The sequence below is a fragment of the Oncorhynchus mykiss genome, chromosome 9, assembly GCF_013265735.2.
Source record: "Oncorhynchus mykiss isolate Arlee chromosome 9, USDA_OmykA_1.1, whole genome shotgun sequence".
NCBI classification, from domain to species: Eukaryota; Metazoa; Chordata; class Actinopteri; order Salmoniformes; family Salmonidae; genus Oncorhynchus; species Oncorhynchus mykiss.
The window spans coordinates 63,179,862-63,201,349 of NC_048573.1; the positions used below are offsets into that span (position 1 = coordinate 63,179,862).

The window sequence follows — 21,488 nt, forward strand, 5'->3', positions numbered from 1 at the left end:
ACTGTTAACAAACCTCCAAACGAGCTTCAATGCCATACAACACTTCTTCCATGGCCTCCAACTGCTCTTAAATGCTAGTAAAACTAAATACATGCTCTTCAACCGATTGTTCCCCCCCCCCCCCCAGTATCACTACTCTGGACGGCTCTGACTTGCAATATGTGGACAACTACAAATACCTAGGTGTCTGGTTAGACTGTAAACTCTCCTTCCAGACTGACATTAAACATCTCCAATCCAAAATTAAATATAGAATCAGCTTCCTATTTCACAACAAAGCATCCTTCACTCATGCTGCCAAACATACCCTCGTAAAATGGACTATCCTACTGATCCTTGACTTCGGTGATGTCATTTACAAAATAGCCTCCAACACTCTACTCAGCAAGTTGGATGCCGTCTATCACAGTGCCACCCGTTTTGTCACCAAAGCCTCATACTACCCACCACTGCGACCTGTATGCTTGGCTGGCCCTTACTACATGTTCGTCACCAAACCCACTGGCACCAGGTCATCTATAAGTCATTACAAGGTAAAGCCCCGCCTTATATCAGCTCACTGGTCCCCATAGCAACACCCACCCGTAGCACGCACTCCAGCAGGTATATTTCACTGGTCATCCCAAAAGCCAATTCCTTCTTTGGCTGCCTTTCCTTCCAGTTCTCTGCTGCCAATGACTGGAACGATTTGCAAAAAAATAAAATCACTGAAGCTGGAGTCATATCTCCCTCTCTAACTTCAAGCATCAGCTGTCAGAGCATCTTAACGATCACTGTACCTGTACACAGCCAATCTGTAAATAGCACACCACAACTACCCCTTCCCCATATTGTTATTTATCTTCTTCCTCTTTTGCACCCCAGTATCTCTACTTGCACATCATCATTTGCACATCTATCACTCCAGTGTTAATGCTAAATTGTAATTATTTTTCCTCTATGGCGTATTTATTGCCTTACCTCCCTACTCTTCTACATTTGCACACATTGTACATAGATTTTTCTACTGGCCTACCTGGCTAAATAAATCAATAAAATAAAATTGACTTGGCCTCCACAATCCCCTGACCTCAACTAAATTGAGATGGTTTGGGATGAGTAAGACCGCAGAGTGAAGGAAAAGCAGCCAACAAGTGCTCAGCATATGTGGGAACTCCTTCAAGAATGTTGGAAATGCATTCCAGGTGAAGCTGGTTGACAGAATGCCAAGTGTGTGCAAAGCTGTCAAGACAAAGGGTGGCTACATTGCAGAATCTAAAATATATTTTGATTTGTTTAACACTTTTTTGATTGCTAGATGATTCCATGTGTTATTTCATAGTTTTGATGTATTCACTATTATTTTACAAAGTAGAAAATAGTCCAAATAAAGAAAAGCCCTTGAATGAGTAGATGTTCTAACACTTTTGACCGGTAGTGTATGTATTCAAAATGCATACTGCGGCAGCAGTATCTGAATGCTGTACTAGTGTGATAAATAAGATACATAACGCATATACTGTGTACACAAGCAACATTTTAATTCCACTAAATTATGCAAATTAACCTATAGGCCGAATAGCATTACCAGTCAAATGTATTTATATTAACTGGTATTTGCATCAATGAAGAGTCTTTAACGCATTATTTCGCAACAGGATTTCTTATTCTCTCGGACAATTGGTCGGCACCAATTTAATTTCTCGCCCAAAATAATTATAATAAAACGCCAAAAGACGGTTATTACCGGAAACCCTCACACACACACACACACACCTCTCTGCCTTTCAACTAACAACATTTCTTTGGAAAAAGTTGCCTGGGTGTACTTTAGAATTGTGTGGAAATTCCAGAAACGCATTTGTCCAATCAGTCATGAAACATTTGCGGTCTCTAAAATCTCATCTGTGACATCACAGCATCTAACACCCACGTGAACCTTTCATGATTAGTCATGTCATTTCATACAGGAAGCCTTTGGCATCATGTTTTCTTTCACTTAGATACATCTAATTGTGGGCTAAGTGTATCTCTTTCCTGTACAAAGCCCTCCCTGTCTACTATTAATCATGGGAGGACAAAATTATTGAGCTTTAGATCCATCTCCTTCGGAAAACCCCTACCCTTTTCATAATCTTAAAAATGGTGAAAAGGACTTGTGTAGTTTAATCAGATGTCTGCAATCTGAGATGATACATGGGCCAAGTACTGGAATCTGCAATGATTCATGTTCTTAAGTACAGGATGATCTGAGTTAATGGTAAAAAAGAGGGGGGGGGGCTAAAGAAGAAAAAGTGGGCTAAGAAATGGATTCAATTTTGAAAATATTTGTGTAGCCTACTCGTCTTCATACACACACTATCAAATCTACATTGTCCATACATCATTTGTGTTACTACCAGACTATAACAATGTTAGAAAATACCTAATGATTAACTGGCGATCATACATTTCCTGGTATATTTAGCAGAATTAGTGACTCTTCATGGCGAATAAAAAATGCAACAGAACCATTATTTCTTTGGTCTGCCCGCATTTATTTCCTTTCCCTAAATTATACCATTCGTCATCCTCTCATTACAAGGACAGACAATTTTGAACCAATTCCAATTGCCTTTTATTGCTAGCTTAGATGATACAGGATGCATATTTTTCATAACTCCGTCTACTACGGACTCTGTTATTGTAGCTAAGATAATATATTGTGCCCTGCATGAATAAATGCAACAATAAAGTGAAAATGATTCACATTTTGAGTTGCATGCAAACTGTCCTGTTACTATATAGTACGTTGTTGTTGTGCATGTTGAGTTTCCAAGGTAACACTGTTCCAGTAGAATAACAAAATACCACGCCATTACAAGATAACATACTACAAGATATTACATACATATGAACTCATGCAGTAATTGTCTAAGATGCTCAATTATTTGTTTAGTATTGTATTTTCCTGGAAAATGAGAATGTAAGTACTAATAGGCAAGTACAGCGCATTCGGAAAGTATTCAGACCCACTTTTTTCCACATTTTGTTACGTTACAGCATTGTCCTAAAATTGATTAAAATATTTCCTACACCCCATAATGATAGATATATTTATACATTTTTTGCAAATGTATATCAAATAAAATACTAGATTTACATAAGTAATTAGACCCTTTAGTCAGTACTTTGTTGAAGCACCTTTGGCAGCGATTACAGCCTCGAGTCGTCTTGGATATGACACAACAAGCTTGGCACACCTGTGTTTGGGGAGTTTCTCATATTCTTCTCTGCAGTTCCTCTCAAGCTCTATGAGGTTGGATGGGGAGCGTCGCTGCACAGCTATTTACATGTCTCTCCTGAGATGTTTGATCGGGTTCAAGTCCGGGATCTGGCTGGGCCACTCAAGGACATTCACAGACTTGTCCCAAAGCCATTCCTGCATTGTCTTGGCTGTGTTCTTAGGGTCATTGTCCCGTTGGAAGGTGAACCGTCGCCCCAGTCTGAGGTCCTGAGTGCTCTGGAGCAGGTTTTCATCAAGGATCTCTATACTTTTCTCTGTTCATCTTTCCCTCGATCCTTCTCCCAGTCCCTGCCACTGAAAACATGAGCATGATGCTGCCAACACCGTAGGGATGATACCAAGACTCCAGATGTGACGCTTGGCATTCAGGCCAAAGAGGTCAATCTTGGTTTCATCAGACCAGAGAATCTTGTTTCTCATGGTCAGAGTCCTTTTAGGTGCCTGTCACGTGCCTTTTACTGAGTGGCTTTGTCAGAGTGACCATCAGGTTCTTGGTCACCTCCCTGACCAAGGCCCTTTCCCCCAATTGCTCAGTTTGGCAGGGCGGCCAGCTCTAGGAGGAGTCTTGGTGGTTCCAAACTTATTCTGTTTAAGAATGAGGGAGTCTACTGTGTTCTTGGGAACCTTTAATGCTGCTAACATTTGGTGTTACCCTTCTCCAGATCTGTACCATGATACAATCCTGCCTCAGAGCTCTACCGACAATTCCTTCGAATACAAAATGTGGAAAAGGGTCGAAGTGGTCTAAATAACATCCGAATGCACTGTAAGGAACATAACTGTTACCTAGTAAGTACATGCCTGGTAAAAAGTTTAATTCCCTTTAAAAAAAAAAAGGTTATTCCCTTTAATGATTGACTTAATTTTACATACCAGAGTAAACCAAGGCATACAATAATATGTTCTCTTGAATCCTCTTAATCAAGTTGCAAGCACAGCAGAATTACTCTATATTCAACAAAAACACCCAAGCTGTCAGTGCTATTTAATGAGATTCAATTAAGATGTTGGTTTCAAAAGACTGGCTCAGCACATGCAGGCAAATAACTCAAGGCTTGAAATGCACACCAATGGAAAGTGAAGAGCGAAAACAGTCTGATTTGAGTAACCATACTACATTTGCTGTATTGAATTAGGAATATTGTTCAGTATGAATGTTTATTGCAATATGTTACTAAGAGGCCCATCAACTGACATTATATGTCTATCTGTATATCTATCTGATATTTTGCTATCATAGCAAAATAGTTTTAAATGCCCAAAATCAGAAGAAACCGATATACGGTTCTGTTTAGTCTGTTGATTGATCAATGAATTGATTGTCAAATACAGTAGTATACAGTAATTGACATTGAAAATACCATGATTTTTTGCCCACTTTATATTCCTGAATAGTTGAATACTAAGAGGTTAATGTACAAGAGTCGTTCTTTCAAGACACGAAATGTGATTGAATTGGTGAAATTCTTTCAAACGTAAAAGCCTCCGTTTGAACCCAGTCTAGAGAATGGAGAGCATAGGCCAGGGAGGTCAGCTTTTTGGTTCCAGGTAGAACTCTTTTGCGTTCCATGTAGAATCATTTGCACAGAGGGTTCTACCTGAAAAGAAAAATTGTTCTTTAAAAGTTATTCATATGAGGACAACTGAAGAATCCTTTTGGAACCCTTTTTTCTAAGAATAAATGCTAAAATATGAACAACATTTAAATGCAAATTGAACTGCCTTTTGACCTCTAGGAAAAGCATAGAGCCACAGTATGAAGTCAGCTTACCTTTATAAATTGTAACAGATCACACCATTAGCACAATATTGTCCTAGCTCCTGCAGACAGTAACTGCTGAGAGTTAATTTGCATAATACATCTTAATTTAAGCCTATTAAGGATTTGATTAGAAGCAAGTCAGGTACACCGCAGATAACTTCAGATTAATGTTTTCACTGCGTTTTAGATTTTTTTGCATTCAGTGGCACTGAGCAATTAACCAAAATGTTGATTATTTTTTGTTTAAAACAACTAATTGACCCAATCAGTTCTATTATGTGTCTTTTTTCAGTGAGCTTAATGTGCACTTTGCACAGTTTCTCTAAAGACAAATCAGATCACTACTGCGAACTTTGTGATGTTGTAGCTTCCAACAGACCAATAATTCTACATAATTTACCACATTGTCTGCGCTAAACTAACTACAATGACCATAATCCATTGCACGCCTACTTGTCTGGTCTGTGTGTTTCTTTTACGCCTGCCACATTAGGTTAGTGTGGGGAAGAAAAGGAAAGAGAGAATGCGTGATGGAAAGGGATAGAGAGCAGTTAATTCACGAGGTCTCTCTACCTGAAAATACCCAATCTAAGTGATTGATAGTAGGTATTCAGCAGTCATAAAAGCCTTATTTACTTTGAAGAACTACTAAAATGATGTTTGTCAGACAGTATAGGCAGCAGCTCTAAAGAGATGAGTTGATGACTTGAGAATAAAATAATCAAGTAATCAAATGTAATATACACAACTACTGAAATATTTGATTAAAGTAATGTGAATAAATAAATTATGGGTAATAACCGATTAGCAGTAATGGGCAGACACTAACAATGGGACTGGTATTAAATTGTTTTATTCTGTGTTGTTACAGCATTCAACCCACATTATGTGTAAAAAAATAAAATGAATTAATCAAAACCCCCCAAAAATAAGATTCAAAACAAAACAACCTCAAAAGCACTAAATTGCTCAAATGTTGTATAGTTGAGGTGCTGTCGTCAAATTTGAAATTTCTCTATGCTAATCTTACACACAACTACTTTTTTATTTTTTTCACAAGTATACAATATGATGTGGCGTACACAATATGTTGTGTATACAACTAAAATGAGAGAACATCATATATACAGCACAGGATATTCTTCTGTGAATTGGGTCAAATAGAACAGATATGGATTTATATGGATGTATCCATTTGAGAGGCATATGGCGCTAGATACCTGATCCAGCACTGCCTTCATAGCCATATGTCCAAAAAGTAGGTCTACAACCATACATTTCATTCAACAATTCTCAGGTAGTCCTCGTCTTTCCTGTGTTGGAGTAAACTGTGTTTTATAAGGTGATGTACAGGGTAAATGTGCTTATTGCATACTTACAAGAATGCAGTGCTCTTGGCAAGTGGAAATCCTCCACTGTACTTCGTCATATACAAACATCCGTCACACAGCAGGAACAGTGTTTTATTACATTATCTCTACTAATCCTTCCCCATTTTCATCTTCAAAGTACATTTAGATGAACAGCCCTTACTCTTCAGTCTTTTCCCCAATTCGGTCATTTAACCATTGTATCTGTAACCTGGACAAAGCACAGTGCTGTGGCATACTTTCCTTGATCCTTGAGATTTAGCCTGCTTACATTAAACTCTCCCAATATTCTAGTTATTGTCTGCCTTAATGAGGAACAAAAATATAACAAGAAAGCCTTTTTCTGCTACGATGATCACATGGACACATGAATTACCCAGCCCAATGGCATATCAAATTGTGTAATTTGCCTGGAAACTAGCACAGGTCTCAGAGGGAACGCAAGGTGAATGAGCAGTTGCAAGCTGCAGTTGTAGGCTGCAGTCTCGTTGTGACTGAGGAGGTACGGTGCAACACTGCACAGGCAGTCAGGCACTCGCCTTGAGAGCAATCATAAGTCTGTTTTCCACACAGGAGAGATCAGTCCGCTGGAGGGCATAGGAGTCTCTGTTCTTATCACATAGATAGCAGGGGGGCGCACTATTACCTATCCACACCTGCTGTCACCTCACCTCACTGTCGTGAAATGTAATGAGATCTCTATAGCTTAGCTGGTAGAGCATGGTGCTTGCAATGCCAAGATTGTGGGTTGAATCCTGCTGGGTCCACCCACTCGAAAAATGTATGCACACATGACTGTAAGTCTCTTTGGATAAAAAACATTTACTAAACAGCATTTATCATTCCAAAATCACAACACACCCCATATTACTCTTATACTAAATATGAGGACAACTCAATATGAGAGCAAAACTAAGCCATCAAGACCTTTGACAAAGTCAACACTTTTTGGTACAAAACACAATAATTAGCAAAGGTTATAATCTTCTATAGAAAAATAGGACAGAAAATGTATCACTTCTATATTTGGTGGTGCCCTTACCTTTCATCTTTTGTCTTTCAAATCAAACTGCTACTCTGGACATCCTTTTCTTTTTACATGAACTAGAATAAACAACATCTCTCTTGATGATAAGATGTTTCCAGAACAAATCACTTTCAGCTTGCCAATCCCCACAAGCTACTGTCACTCACGTACTGGCACTGCAACACTTAAAGCCTTTGTTTGTTGTCCAATGTATCTTGTTTAAAAGCTAAATTGGGCTAACGGTTTGAGGCACAGCTAGAGCTACAGTATTTAGTCCAGTCATAGGGTTGCATGTGTCTGCAACATATGAAACAAAACACTGAAATGCTTTCCTATACTCCATCCCATAATCCTTGGTGCCAGGAAGGAATTGTAACTTTAAGTCACCCTTACGTTCAATGAATGATGAGCAAATCTAATACTGTAACTGAAATTCGCATGAATGTCTGTCGCCTCACACAAAATGTCCCATAAATTAATGGGCTGTAGCTGAGGACATTCTCTTCATTACACCTTCAAAATCACATTTTCACTGAGGTATAGGCCTACTACATCCGCACAAAAAAACGAATCCTTGCATCTCATTTCAATAGCCCTCTCTCCCGGTTCCCATCCACACATCACTAAACATATTATTATAACATGACTGTCAGCCCGTGTCTCTCTTCGCACCATTCTTGCTCTGCCAGGTAATCAATTTGTCGTCACTCTCTGTAACCCCAGTAAAGTCATCAAGCGAAATGAGTTACAGCTGCAAAGAGCCTTCAAGAATACAGAGGGGGAAAAAAGCGAGTGAGAAAAATGACAACAACGCCCAGGAATATTCAGCTGCCTGCTAGCACATCCCAGGTCTTGAAGATGAAATATTAATACACAATTTGTTTATCTGCAGGCCAACATCTCTCCGGTGCCGAGCTGTTAATTTTCTATGGGCACAGACAACGGATCAGTCAGTCATGAACTCTTCACAACCATTACCGGGAGACATTTTGATTAAGTATTCCTAATGTAGTGGATAGGAAAGAATGGAAACACTCTGCCTGCCAACTTTTGATTGACCATTAAGCCACTGATGAATGTGCCTGTCAAAGAGGAGACAATTACCTCAACAATGAAGAAACTCTTCAGGAAGGCTTATTTCTCTAAAGGGCTGACACATTTACCAGATTACAGACGAGGCAGCTGAGAGCGTGTAAAGGGATCTTAGGCATCTTTTCAAAAGTTCCCAGGATAATAGTGGGTTGGGGACACATTGTTTTTAAGAAAAGGGATTTTTGTGGGACAAAAATACTTAGTGTGTGAATAATAATAATAAATAATAATAAATACCCAGTGCATATGGAAAGCATTTAGACCCTTTGGACTTCTAACATTTTGTTGTTACAGCCTTATTATATAATGGATTAAATAAAAACTATTCCTCATCAATATACACACAATACAAAGTGAAAACAGGTTTTTAGAAATTTTGGCCAATTTATAAATAATAAAAAACAGATACCTTATTTACATAAGATTTCTGATCCTTTACTATGAGACTTGAAATGAAGCTCAGGTGCATCCTGTATCCATTGACCATCCTTGAGATGTTTCTACAATGATTGGACTCCACCTGTGGTAAATTCATTTGATTGGACATGATTTGGAAAGGCACAAACCTGCATAAGGTCCCTCAGTTGACAGTGCATGTCAGAGCAAAAACCAAGCCATAAGGGCGAAGGAATCGTCCGTGGAGCTCCGAGACAGGATTGTGTAGAGGCACAGATCTGGGGAAAGGTACCAACACATTTCAGCAGCATTGAAGGTCCCCAAGAACACAGTAGCCTCCATCATTCTTAAATGGAAGAAGTTTGGAACCACCAAGACTCTTCCTGGAGCTGGCCGCCTGGCCAAACTGAGCAATCTGGGAAGAAAGGCCTTGGTCAGAGAGGTGACCAAGAACCCGACAGGCGACACTCTGACAGGGCTCTAGAGTTCCTCTGTGGAGATGGGAGAACATTCCAGAAGGACAACCATCACTGCAGCACTCCAACAATCAGGCCTTTATGGTACAGTTGCCAGATGAACGCCACTCCTCTGCAAAAGGCAAATGACAACCCACTTGGAGTTAGCCAAAAGGCACCTAAATGACTCTCCGAATATGAGAAACAAGATTCTCTGGTCTAATAAAACCAAGATAGAACTCTTTGGTCTGAATGCCAAGGGTCACGTCAGGAGGAAACCTGGCACCATCACTACGGTGAAGCATGGTGGTGGCAGCATGTTTTTCAGTGGCAGGGACAGGGAGACTAGTTAGGATTGAGGCAAAGATTAACAGAGCAAAGTACAGAGAGATCCTTCATGAAAACCTGCTCCAGAGCTCTCAGGACCGCAGACTGGAGCAAAGGTTCACCTTACAACAGGACAACAACCCTAATCACACAGCCAAAACAATGCAGGAGTGGCTTCGGGAAAAGTCTCTGAATGTCCTTGAGTAGCCCAGTCAGAGCTCGGACTTGAACCCGATTGAACATCTCTGGAGAGACATGAAAATAGCTGTCAAGCAAAGCTCCCATTCCACCCTGACAGAGCTTGAAAGGATCTGCAGAGAAGAATGGGAGAAATTCCCCAAATACAGGTGTGCCAGGCTTGTAGCATCATACCCAAGAAGACTCAGTTTAAATGTATTTGACTAAGGTGTATGTACACTTCTGACTTCAACTGTGTGTGTGTGTGATATACACTGCTCAAAAAAATAAAGGGAACACTTAAACAACACAATGTAACTCCAAGGTCAATCACACTTCTGTGAAATCGAACTGTCCACTTAGGAAGCAACACTGATTGACAATAAATTTCACATGTTGTTGTGCAAATGGAATAGACAACAGGAGGGCAACAACCCAGCAGCAGGACCGCTACCTCCGCCTTTGTGCAAGGAGGAGCAGGAGGAGCACTGCCAGAGCCCTGCAAAATGACCTCCAGCAGGCCACAAATGTGCATGTGTCTGCTCAAACGGTCAGAAACAGACCCCATGAGGGTGGTATGAGGGCCCGACGACCACAGGTGGGGGTTGTGCTTACAGCCCAACACCGTGCAGGACGTTTTTCATTTGCCAGAGAACACCAAGATTGGCAAATTTGCCACTGGCGCCTTGTGCTCTTCACAGATGAAAGCAGGTTCACACCGAGCACGTGACAGACGTGACAGTCTGGAGACGCCGTGGAGAACGTTCTGCTGCCTGCAACATCCTCCAGCATGACCGGTTTGGCGGTGGGTCAGTCATGGTGTGGGGTGGCATTTCTTTGGGGGGCAGCACAGCCCTCCATGTGCTCACCAGAGGTAGCCTGACTGCCATTAGGTACCGAGATGAGATCCTCGGACCCCTTGTGAGACCATTTACTGGTGCGGTTGGCCCTGGGTTCCTCCTAATGCAAGACAATGCTAGACTTCATGTGGCTGGAGTGTGTCAGCAGTTCCTGCAAGAGGAAGGCATTGATGCTATGGACTGGCCCGCCCGTTCCCCAGACCTGAATCCAATTGAGCACATCTGGGACATCATGTCTCGTTCCATCCACCACAGACTGTCCAGGAGTTGGCGAATGCTTTAGTCCAGGTCTGGGAGGAGATCCCTCAGGAGACCATCTGCCACCTCATCAGGAGCATGCCCAGGCGTTGTAGGGAGGTCATACAGGCACGTGGAGGCCACACACACTACTGAGCCTCATTTTGACTTGTTTTAAGGACATTACATTAAAGTTGGATCAGCCTGTAGTGTGGTTTTCCATTGATAATTTGTGTGTGATTTTGTTGTCAGCACATTCAACTATGTAAAGAAAAAAGTATTTAATAACAATATTTCATTCATTCAGATCTAGGATGTGTTACTTTAGTGTTCCCTTTATTTTTTTGAGCAGTGTATATATAGTGGTCCAAAAAAGTATTGTCAGCCACCAATTGTGCAAGTTCTCCCACTTAAAAAGATCTGAGAGGCCTGTAATTTTCATCATAGGTACACTTCAACTATGACAGACAAAATGAGAAGAAAAAATATCCAGAAATCACATTGTAGGATTTTTAATGAATTCGGTTAGGACATCTACTTTGTGCATGACAAGTAATTTCCCCAACAATTGTTTACAGACAGATTATTTCACTGTATCAAAATTCCAGTGAGTCAGAAGTTTACATACACTAAGTTGACTGTGCCTTTAAACAGCCTGGAAAAATCCAGAAAATGTCATGGCTTTAGAAGCTTCTGTGATGATGCTGGAGGAAACAGGTACAAAAGTATTTATATCCACAGTAAAACGAGTCCTATATCGCCCACTCAGCAAGGAAGAAGCCACTGCTCCAAAACTGCCATAAAAAAAGACAGTGTGCAGTTACGGTTTGTAACTACACGTTGGAACAAGGATCGTACTTTTTGGAGAAATATCCTCTGGTCTGATGAAACAAAAATATAATTGTTTGGCCATAATGACCATTGTTATGCTTGGAGGAAAAAGGGGGAGGCTTGCAAGCCGAAAAACACCATACCAAACGTGAAGCACGGGGGTGGCAGCATCATGTTGTGGGGGTGCTTTGTTAAAGGAGGGACTGGTTCACTTCACAAAATAGATGGCATCACGAGTGAGGAAAATTACATGGATATATTGAAGAAACATCTCAAGACATCAGTCAGGAAGTTAAAGCTTGGTTGCAAATGGATCTTCCAAATGGACAATGACCCCAAGCATACTTCCAAAGTTGTGGTGGCAAAATGGCTTAAGGACAACAAAGTCAAGGTATTGGAGTGGCCATCACAAAGCCCTGACCTCAATCCTATAGAAGATTTGTTGGCAGAACTGAAAAAGCATGTGCGAGCAAGGAGGTCCACAAACCTGACTCAGTTACACCAGCTCTGTCAGGAGGAATGGGCCAAAATGCACCCAACTTATTGTGGGAAGCTTGTAGAAGGCTACCCGAAATTGAAAGGCAATGCTACCAAATACTCATTGAGTGTATGTAAACTTCTGACCCACTGGGAATGTGATGAAAGAAATATAAGCTGAAATAAATCATTCTCTCTACTATTATTCTGACATTTCACATTCTTAAAATAAAGTGGTGATCCTAACTTATCTATGTTAATTGTGAAAAACTAAGTTTAAAATGTATTTGGCTAAGGTATACGTACATTTCCGACTTCAACTATGTGTGTGTGTGTGTGTGTGTGTGTGTGTGTGTGTGTGTGTGTATACACACTACCGGTCAGAAGTTTGGTGTCACTTAGAAATGTCCTTGTTTTCTAAAGAAAAGCAATTTTTTTTGTCCATTAAAATAACATAAAATGGATCAGAAATACAGTGTTGACATTGATAATGTTGTAAATGACTATTATCCCTGGAAACAACAGATTTTTTATGGAATATCTACATAGGCGTACAGAAGCCCATTATCAGCAACCATCACTCCTGTGTTCCAATGACACGTTGTGTTAGCTAATCCAAGTTTATCATTTTAAAAAGGTTAGTTGATCATTAGAAAAACATTTTGCAATTATGTTAGCACAGGTGAAAACTGTTGTTCTGATTAAAGAAGCAATACAACTATCTGGAGCATCATCATTAGTGGGTTCGATTACAGGCTCAAAATGACTAGAAACAGACCTTTCTTCCGAAACTCGGCAGTCTATTCTTGTTCTGAGAAATGAAGGCTATTCCATGTGAGAAATTGCCAAGAAATTGAAGATCTCGCACAACACTAAATACTACTCCCTTCACAGAACAGCACAAACGGTCTCTAACCAGAATAGAAAAGAGGAGCGGGAGGCCCCAGTGCACAACTGAGCAAGAGGACAAGTACATTAGTGTGTCCAGTTTGAGAAACAGATACCTCACAAGTCCTCAACTGGCAGCTTCATTAAATAGTAGCCGCAAAACACCAGTCTCAACGTGAACAGGCGACTCCGGGATGTTGGCTTTCAAGGCAGAGTTCCTCTGTCCAGTGTCTGTTCTTTTGGCCATCTTAATTTTTAAATTTTTATTGGTCAGCCTGAGGTATGTTTTTTTCTTTGCAACTCTGCCAAGAAGGCCAGCATCCTGGACTCGCCTCTTCACTGTTGACATTGAGACTGGTGTTTTGTGTATGTAGGTATGTACATTACAATGCATTCGGAAAGTATTCAGACCCCCCCCCCCCCCCCCCAATTTACACACAATACACCATAATGACAAAGCAAAAACAGATTTTTAGAAATTTTTGCAAATGTATAAAAAAATACAATTAAAAAAATAAAATATTTAATTGACATAAGTATTCAGACAGTTTCCTCAGTACTTTGTTGACACACGTTTGGTAGCGATTACAGCCTTGAGTCGTCTTGGGTATGACAGTTCAAGCTTGCCACACTTCTCTGCAGATCTTCTCAAGCTCTGTCAGGGTAGATTGGAAGTGTTGCTGGACAGCTATTTTCATGTCTCTCCAGAGATGTTCGATCGGATTCAAGTCCGGGCTCTGGCTGGGCCACTCAACCACATTCAAGGACTTGTCCCGAAGCCACTCCTGCGTTGTCTTGGCTGTGTGCTTAGGGCCGTGGTTGCGTTGCAAGGTGAACCTTTGCCCCAGTTTGAGGTCCTGAGCACTCGATCAGGTTTTCATCAAGGATCTCTCTGTACTTTGCACCGTTCATCTTTCCCTCAATCCTGACTAGTCTCCCAGTCCCTGCCGCTGAAATACAACCCCACCATCCTTCACCGTACGGATGGTGCCAGGTTTCCTCCAGACATTACGTTTGGCATTCATGCCAAAAAGTTCAATCTTGGTTTCATCAGACCATAGGATCTTCTTTCTCATAGTCTGAGAGTCTTTAGGTGCCTTTTGGCAAACTCCAAGCGGACTGTCATGTGCCGTTTATTGAGGAGTGGCTTCAGTCTGGCCACTCTACCATAAAGGCCTGATTGGTGGAGTGCTGCAGAGATGGTTGCCCTTCTGGAAGGTTCTCCCATCTCCAAAGAGAAACTCTAGAGCTCCGTCAGAGTGACCATCAGGTTCTTGGTCACCTCTCTGACCAAGGGCTTTCTCCCCCGATTGCTCAGTTTGGCCACCACTCTAGGAACAGTCTTGGTGGTTCCAAACTTATTCAATTTAAGAATGATGGGAGGCCACTGTTTTCTTCGGGACCTTCAATGCTGCAGATATTTTTTGGTACCCTTCCCAAGATCTGTGCTTTGACAATACCATCACGGAGCTCCACGGACAATTCCTTTGACCTCATGGCTATGTTTTTGCTCTGACATGCACGGTCAACTGTGGGACCTTATATATACACATGTGCCTTTCCAATTCATGTCCAATCAATTGAAATAACCAAAAGGTGGACTCCAATCAAGTTGTAAAAACATATCTCAAATATGATCAACGCAAACAGAACGCACCTGAGCTCAATTTCAAGTCTCACAACAAAGGGCCTGACTATTGATGTAATAAATTATATTTTTATTATTAATAAATAAGCAAAAGTTTAATTTTTTTTTTTTTCGCTTTGTCATTATGGGGTATTGTGTGTAGAGTGCTTTTTTACATTATTTTTACTATCTATTTTAGAATAAGGCTGTAACGTAACAAAATGTGATAAAAGTCAAGGGGTCTGAATACTTTCCGAAGGCACTGTGTGTGTGTGTGTATATAAGGATGTGTGTGTGTGTGTGTTTGGAGGTGCTTTTCTGTCAGTCTGTGTGTGTGTGTGTGTGTGTGTGTGTGTGTGTGTGTGTGTCCATACACTTGAGTGGGTGTCTATTAGATAAGGGTTTCACGATCTTAAGCGACTATATTGATCTGCCATTACTGGCAGAGAACCACCACCATCTGGTGCCTACATCCGCAATCATAAAAAGGAGTGATAACTTCGAAACCCACTGAACTGCAGGGTCGGTATAAATTTGTGGAACGTTCCAACAGGAATCTGTTCCACAAACTACATAAAGTGCAAGGTTGCCAACAAACAACGCATACAAAGTAGCATGATCAATTCACCTAGCTAACTAGCTGCCGAATAGGCATCAACTCACCAACGTAGCTTATTCTTAATCGTTGTCCATAGGCTACCAGAGACGTTTTTCTGAATAAACGTGGTGGGTGAAAACTAATAGCTCACTCCCTACCCGGTATCTTATTCAGCGGCTATCCAACTTTGTATGCGTTGTTTGTTGGCAACCTTGTTATTTCTGAAGTTTTTGGAACAGATTCCTGTTGGAACGTTGCACAAATTATACCCACCCCATCCTGCCACCTCCACTGACAATACCTTTTATCAATCAATTCATATCCATCATCTCAAATATTTTCAGTCCCTATTTTAATAAAGCCACTGGTCTGCACTACAGTGCGTTATTACAATGGTGGAAACACTGTCAAAGAACAAGGTTAATCATACAGGTGATGTATATGGCCTGAATTACTGAGCATTAACACCAATTATTTAGCAGAGTGAAGTAACAAAGGATGAAAGAAGGAGTAGGACAGCCTGATGGTTTTGGTAATGATCAATCTGGCTTAAGTAACCCGATTAGTAAACACTAAAATTAGTTGGTCACCATAACAAACCAAGTATTGGCACACTGATGACCTTTAGCACTACAGTACTATTTGTCATGACATGAAGAAAGGCCACACTGAGAAATATGCTTAAGTACACACACAAAAAACTAAGGGCAACACAAACTCTAGCCTTATTTGAAAGATGTGCATGTATTTTTCCTGATGAACCATAACACCTACATTTAGGCAACAGAGCTTTGTTCATATTTTCCACCTTGCACTGTAGATGATGTAGGCCTACTGTATGTATTCAGTTTACTGAGTGACAGTCAGGTATAACTATTTACATAACATTTGCATTACACTGTTAGTGGTTGTCAATGATTGTCTCAGGTGTTCTACATCTTGTTTAAACACATAACACAGTAGACACACACACACGCCAAAAAGTACTCTGTTCTCCATTTGTCCGTGATATCAAATAATAAGAGTTCTTTGTAAGTTAAACTGTTTCAGACAGCCTACCCGAAGCACACATCTGAAATGTACTTTTACGCACGTCTTAATCGTGTATGGTAATACACACAACTTTTGCTTTCTAGTAAAACTATTTTCGAATGACTTGGACTAAATTACAAACCCTAAAGTAGACTAATTCAATGAAATTACCCCCACATATGTGCGCATTATAGCCTATGCATCTCTCTCTTATTCAAAAAACAGAAAACTTTAACTTATTATAAAAAAAGACTCGAGTATATTTGAATAAATTGCACCTTTGTCATCTCGTATTACCGTCACTTTGATATTCGCTTTGGGTCAGTAAAGAGGCTATATCAGTTTGATAAGAATAACATCTAATATTGTTCAATACCAATATACGTGTGAATGTCCTCTTACCCGCAGCCCTTTTCGGCGCCTGCTGTTTCCTTCTTGGCATTTTTTAACTCGTAGTTCACGTAGCTCACTCTGTCCAGGTTAAATCAGTATGCAGTCTAATAAGCTAGTCCATGCAGAGCGAGCGACTCTATTTTGCTCTCAGAGTAGGCTACTTCTTTCCTCTTACTATAAAATCCAGAGTCAGAAAACGTTGCCTGGGCAATGCAGGTGTCAAAGCAATTCTTCTTCTTTCACGGTTCCTAGATCATATAGGGCGGATTGTCTTCTCCTTTTCTTTCCGTTTCGGTCCACCAAAGCCATAGGACGACGTCCGTCAGATAGATGCCAGTCAGGTTCTGAGTGCACCCTGTATAAATAGCATATATGGAAGGAAGAGCGTAAAACGTTTGGGTAATGGTACAGTAGGCTATATCACGCAAGGAGCAGGCAGGGTGAGGCGATGCCAGCAAACATCGATACATAGTACAAACTGAACATTAAAAACTCCTCCCTCCTCGCCTGGACTTGATGATGGCAGTCAGACATTTGGTCGTCACTAGCCACAAAGTCATAATTTTGTCTAAACCCCGCCCATTTCTAAAATGTATCTTATAAAATGTGTATATTAAACCTAACCTTAACCGTAACAACACTGCTAACCTTAAAGTAAGACCAAAAAGCGACTTTATTTTGTGCCAATTTTCGTTTTATGGCTATGGAAGCTAGTGGAAACCATACATTTGTTACGCTCAATAACTTATTAAAGGGACAGGGGCCAGAGAAAATACCAGGATATGGCCCGGTAGGAACTTTTTTTAAAGAAGGTACTATACGTCATCAATTTAAATTACCTTTTGTTTTCACAATGTTGTGCTGAGATGTTGGAAGCAAGAAAGAAATAGGCATTTCAAAACTGAAATTACTTCCAAACATAGTAAATGCTATAATATGAGGTTATAGAGTTGTATAAGAAGTATACAACACCTGTTTATGTCTTTGTAATCTGTGAATCAGTCTTGCGTAGCATCATGTTCATCAACTTCACATTCACCCTCACAAAAACACGTTTTGTGCTGTAATATTGTGCTCTAATATTTTAGAAATATCTTGTACAGTGATAATTATGTCTAATCCCCGCCCATTTCTACAATTTCTGTTTGAGAATTGCAATGCTGCAGGAGAACTTGACCAACTGCTTCACCAGAAATGTCCTTACTAGATTATTGAGGTAAGTAGGAGTTTAGACAAATTGTGTTCCTATTACATAGAGAAGCTTCTCATGACATAATCAGAAACTAGGTTTAGGTAATATGATGGATGACTTCGGTGGTCCTCACAGTGCAACATGATCTCACAAACCCTTTCGGAGAAACTGGTTTGCCTTGGCCAGTCCGTCCCTACATTACAAATGGCTTCATAATAATATTCCATCGTGCCATTGATGTGGATATCAGTCATCTTACCCACAATGCCAGCGACCTCCCCTGAACTCGGCCTGAACCGGTGTGATCAATCACGGTTTAGATGCAACCCCAGCCATACCTGTCTGACAGCTTTTAACACCCACCCCGGTCCCGGCTGTGTGTTTCAAAAGAAGCATGTGTGTGTGTACACCGCCACCCAGCTCCCCTCAGTTCAGGGGTGTGTGTTCTTATGTTTGTGTGTGCGTGCGTGTGTGTAAATCATGCATTGATGTCTATGGGAGGCTGTGTGTGTGTGTGTGTGGGTGTGCGTGTGCATGCATGCGTGCGTGCGTGCATGTGTGTGTGTGGGTGTGCGTGTGCATGCATGCGTGCGTGCGTGCATGTGTGTGTGTGTGTGCGTGTGTGCATGCGTGAATCATGCATTGATGTCTATGGGATATCTCTGCTATACACTGAGTGTACAAACACCATTGTCGGGTCATGGACTCTACAAGGTGACGAAAGTGTTCGACAGGGATGTTGGCCCATGTTGACTCCACCACCCAAAGGACATCCAGCCAACTTGACACACACAAGGAACTGTTGAGCGTGAAAAACTCAGCAGTGTTGCAGTTCTTGACACACTCAAACCGGTGCGCCTGGCACCTACTACCATACCCCAATCAAAGGTACTTAAATATTGTCTTGCCCATTCACTCTGAATGGCACACATACACAATCCATGTCTCAATTGTTTCACGGCTTAAAAATCCATATTTAACCTGTCTCCTTCCCTTAATCTACACTGATTGAAGTGGATTTAACAAGGGACATCAATTAGGGATCATAGCTTTTACCTGGATTCACCTAGTCAATCTATGTCATGGAAAGAGCATGTGTTCCTAATGTTTGGTACAATCAGTGTATATACAGTATATTGTATATTGCTACTAGTCTATGCTATAGTACAATTTCTCATCTTTTTGTCAAGCATTTCAGTGTTACACGGCTGCATCTCTCTTACTTGGCTGCTTATGGATTTTCCACCACATAGCTGATGATCCACAACCATAACATATGGTAACAAACCAGTTTTAGTGGGATTATGTTCCTAACTGTGGACACTTGTGGCTTCAAGCTTCCAAAATGTTCAGTGTTGCAGCAATTAGATGCATTGTGTTGCCTGGATGCTGAGAAGGCCGTAAACAAAGACACACTGATGTGTGTATACTTAGTTTGAATTTTTTTGTCTGTCTGAGGATATCAAAGCCCCAACATTATAAAATCATATAACATATTCCAATTGCAAATGATGTTGCTCACATGTACTCATTCAATGATGAAACATGTAATCGATGTTCGCTAAACACAAGAAAGGCACAAACATGCACTTCAACATCAATCAGTCACATTTTTTTTGTCAAAAAATCTCTCAAATGTCTCTGTAAAAAAAAACTGTTTAATGTTGGAAAGGCAGCATCCTGTGACAGTGCCAATTTGAAAGTCACTGAGCTCTTCAGTAAGGCCATTCTACTGCCAATTTTTGTTTATGGAGATTGCATGGCTATGGGCTCGATTTTATACACCTGTCAGCAACGGTACTGGCTGAAATAGCCAAATCCACCAATTTGAAGGGGTGTCCACATACTTTTGTATATATAGTGTATGTGAAACAAAATAAAAACCTTTTGACCACGACCTCATGTTGAACAAGGATTTACTTATTTAAGGAAATCAGTGTTCTGGAATTCACTAAGAGCAGTTAGTTTCACCTCCTCGTGACTGTTTCCAATGTTGCAACAACCCAACAACCCAGTACTCATTTGCATCTTTGGTTCAACTCTTTAGTTACGCAGGTTGGCTACAAAACCAAGCAGCATAGCCAGTCTAATTAAAATATACTAGCCATTGTCGTGTCTTTGGCTATGCCGGATTAAGTGATATGACATGCTATTCTATAAAATCCTTTCTCTGTAATTAATATTACCTGATTGAGCTAATCATGTAAATGTAATTAACTAGAAAGTCGGGGCACCACAAAATAATATTTATAGAGCAGTTATCCTCAGAATAAACTCTTAAAGACCTGGTAATATTTTACATCAATAGCAGTCAATATTAATCGTTACCTTATTTCAGTCTCATCTGAAAGTTGTAAATTCTTGGTTATCTTCACAAACCCTGGCTAACAAGTTGAATCAGCAATACAAAATTGGGTTTAATTATTTATTTACTAAATACCTAACTAATCACACAGAATTACATATACACAGAATGAACCATACATTGATAACTAATTAATAATTATAACTAATTATTTCATAAAGGGAACAGATATGACAGTTGGTTAGAGACAGAGAAAAGGGGGTTGGGTTTGAGTGAAAGAGCGGGAAGACTGAAGAACAAAGGGAGAAGCGATATCTCTATTGGGCCGTAGGCAGCTACTCTATCGTAAATACAGGATCTTATGCATTCTAAATTATAGCCCATTTGGAAAAGAAAAATGCAATGAATATTTACTCTGAGGTGTGCTTCAATAGGTTGGTGGTAGATGGAAGGCCAAGTTGCCCAAGAGTTATTCCATCCTTTGAAGAGCGTCTCTGGTGGTAAACTGTACTCGTTTTAGTAACGTCGTTGTGTGGTAGACGGTATACTCTGTCTGTCCTTTCCCAGTCCACGCTTGGTGGCTGGAGTGAATCAGAGTTCAAAGTTCATACCCCGTTGCCATGCTTATATGCTCATGCTATATTCTGGCTGGTATTGTTGAAATTCATCATATTGAACGTGTCGATCGTCCTCTTCACGTGGGAATTCAATGCTAATTTCGTTAGGTAGCTGAGATTGGCTTTGATCTGTAGGTGTCACCTGTCCTTCTAACGTCAAGGCCGTCGTCTTAATGTCCCCGGAACATGAAGTTATATTGTCTTCAAGGCTTTATATAGGAAGGGAGAGGAGGGTGTGTTTCATAGTTTATAACCAATGACTCTTCACGTGGGCGGGCCACTGAGTCAGGCCTAATTCACTCATGAAAACCCAATTCTCACATTTTAGAAGCTAAAATCACATTTCATTCCCTCACAAATAATTTCATATTCAAACATTTAAATTGCACAACAATTCCATGTGGATCTGATGGACACTGGACAGTTTATGTCATCTTATCATTGATGAGAATGTCTCAGATGACAACCGAACTGACATCATATTCATTAAGTACCAACGCATATGTTCAACTGGTTGGATGACCAAAATATGGTTCATTTCCACCCCACCTTCTAAAGTT

At 40.5% G+C, this 21,488-nt stretch overlaps 1 protein-coding gene across 1 annotated transcript in view; it reads right to left on the reverse strand.

Annotated features, from left to right (window-relative positions):
* LOC110532613 (teashirt homolog 2-like) overlaps nt 1-17,353 on the reverse strand; it is a 75,523-nt gene extending 58,170 nt beyond the window's left edge. Inside the window, exon 1 of the mRNA XM_021616667.2 lies at nt 16,824-17,353. Coding sequence (XP_021472342.2) covers nt 16,824-16,863 — 40 coding nt within the window. The 5' untranslated portion in view covers nt 16,864-17,353. The remainder of the gene's footprint in view (nt 1-16,823) is intronic.
* Between the last annotated feature and the right edge of the window lie 4,135 nt (nt 17,354-21,488).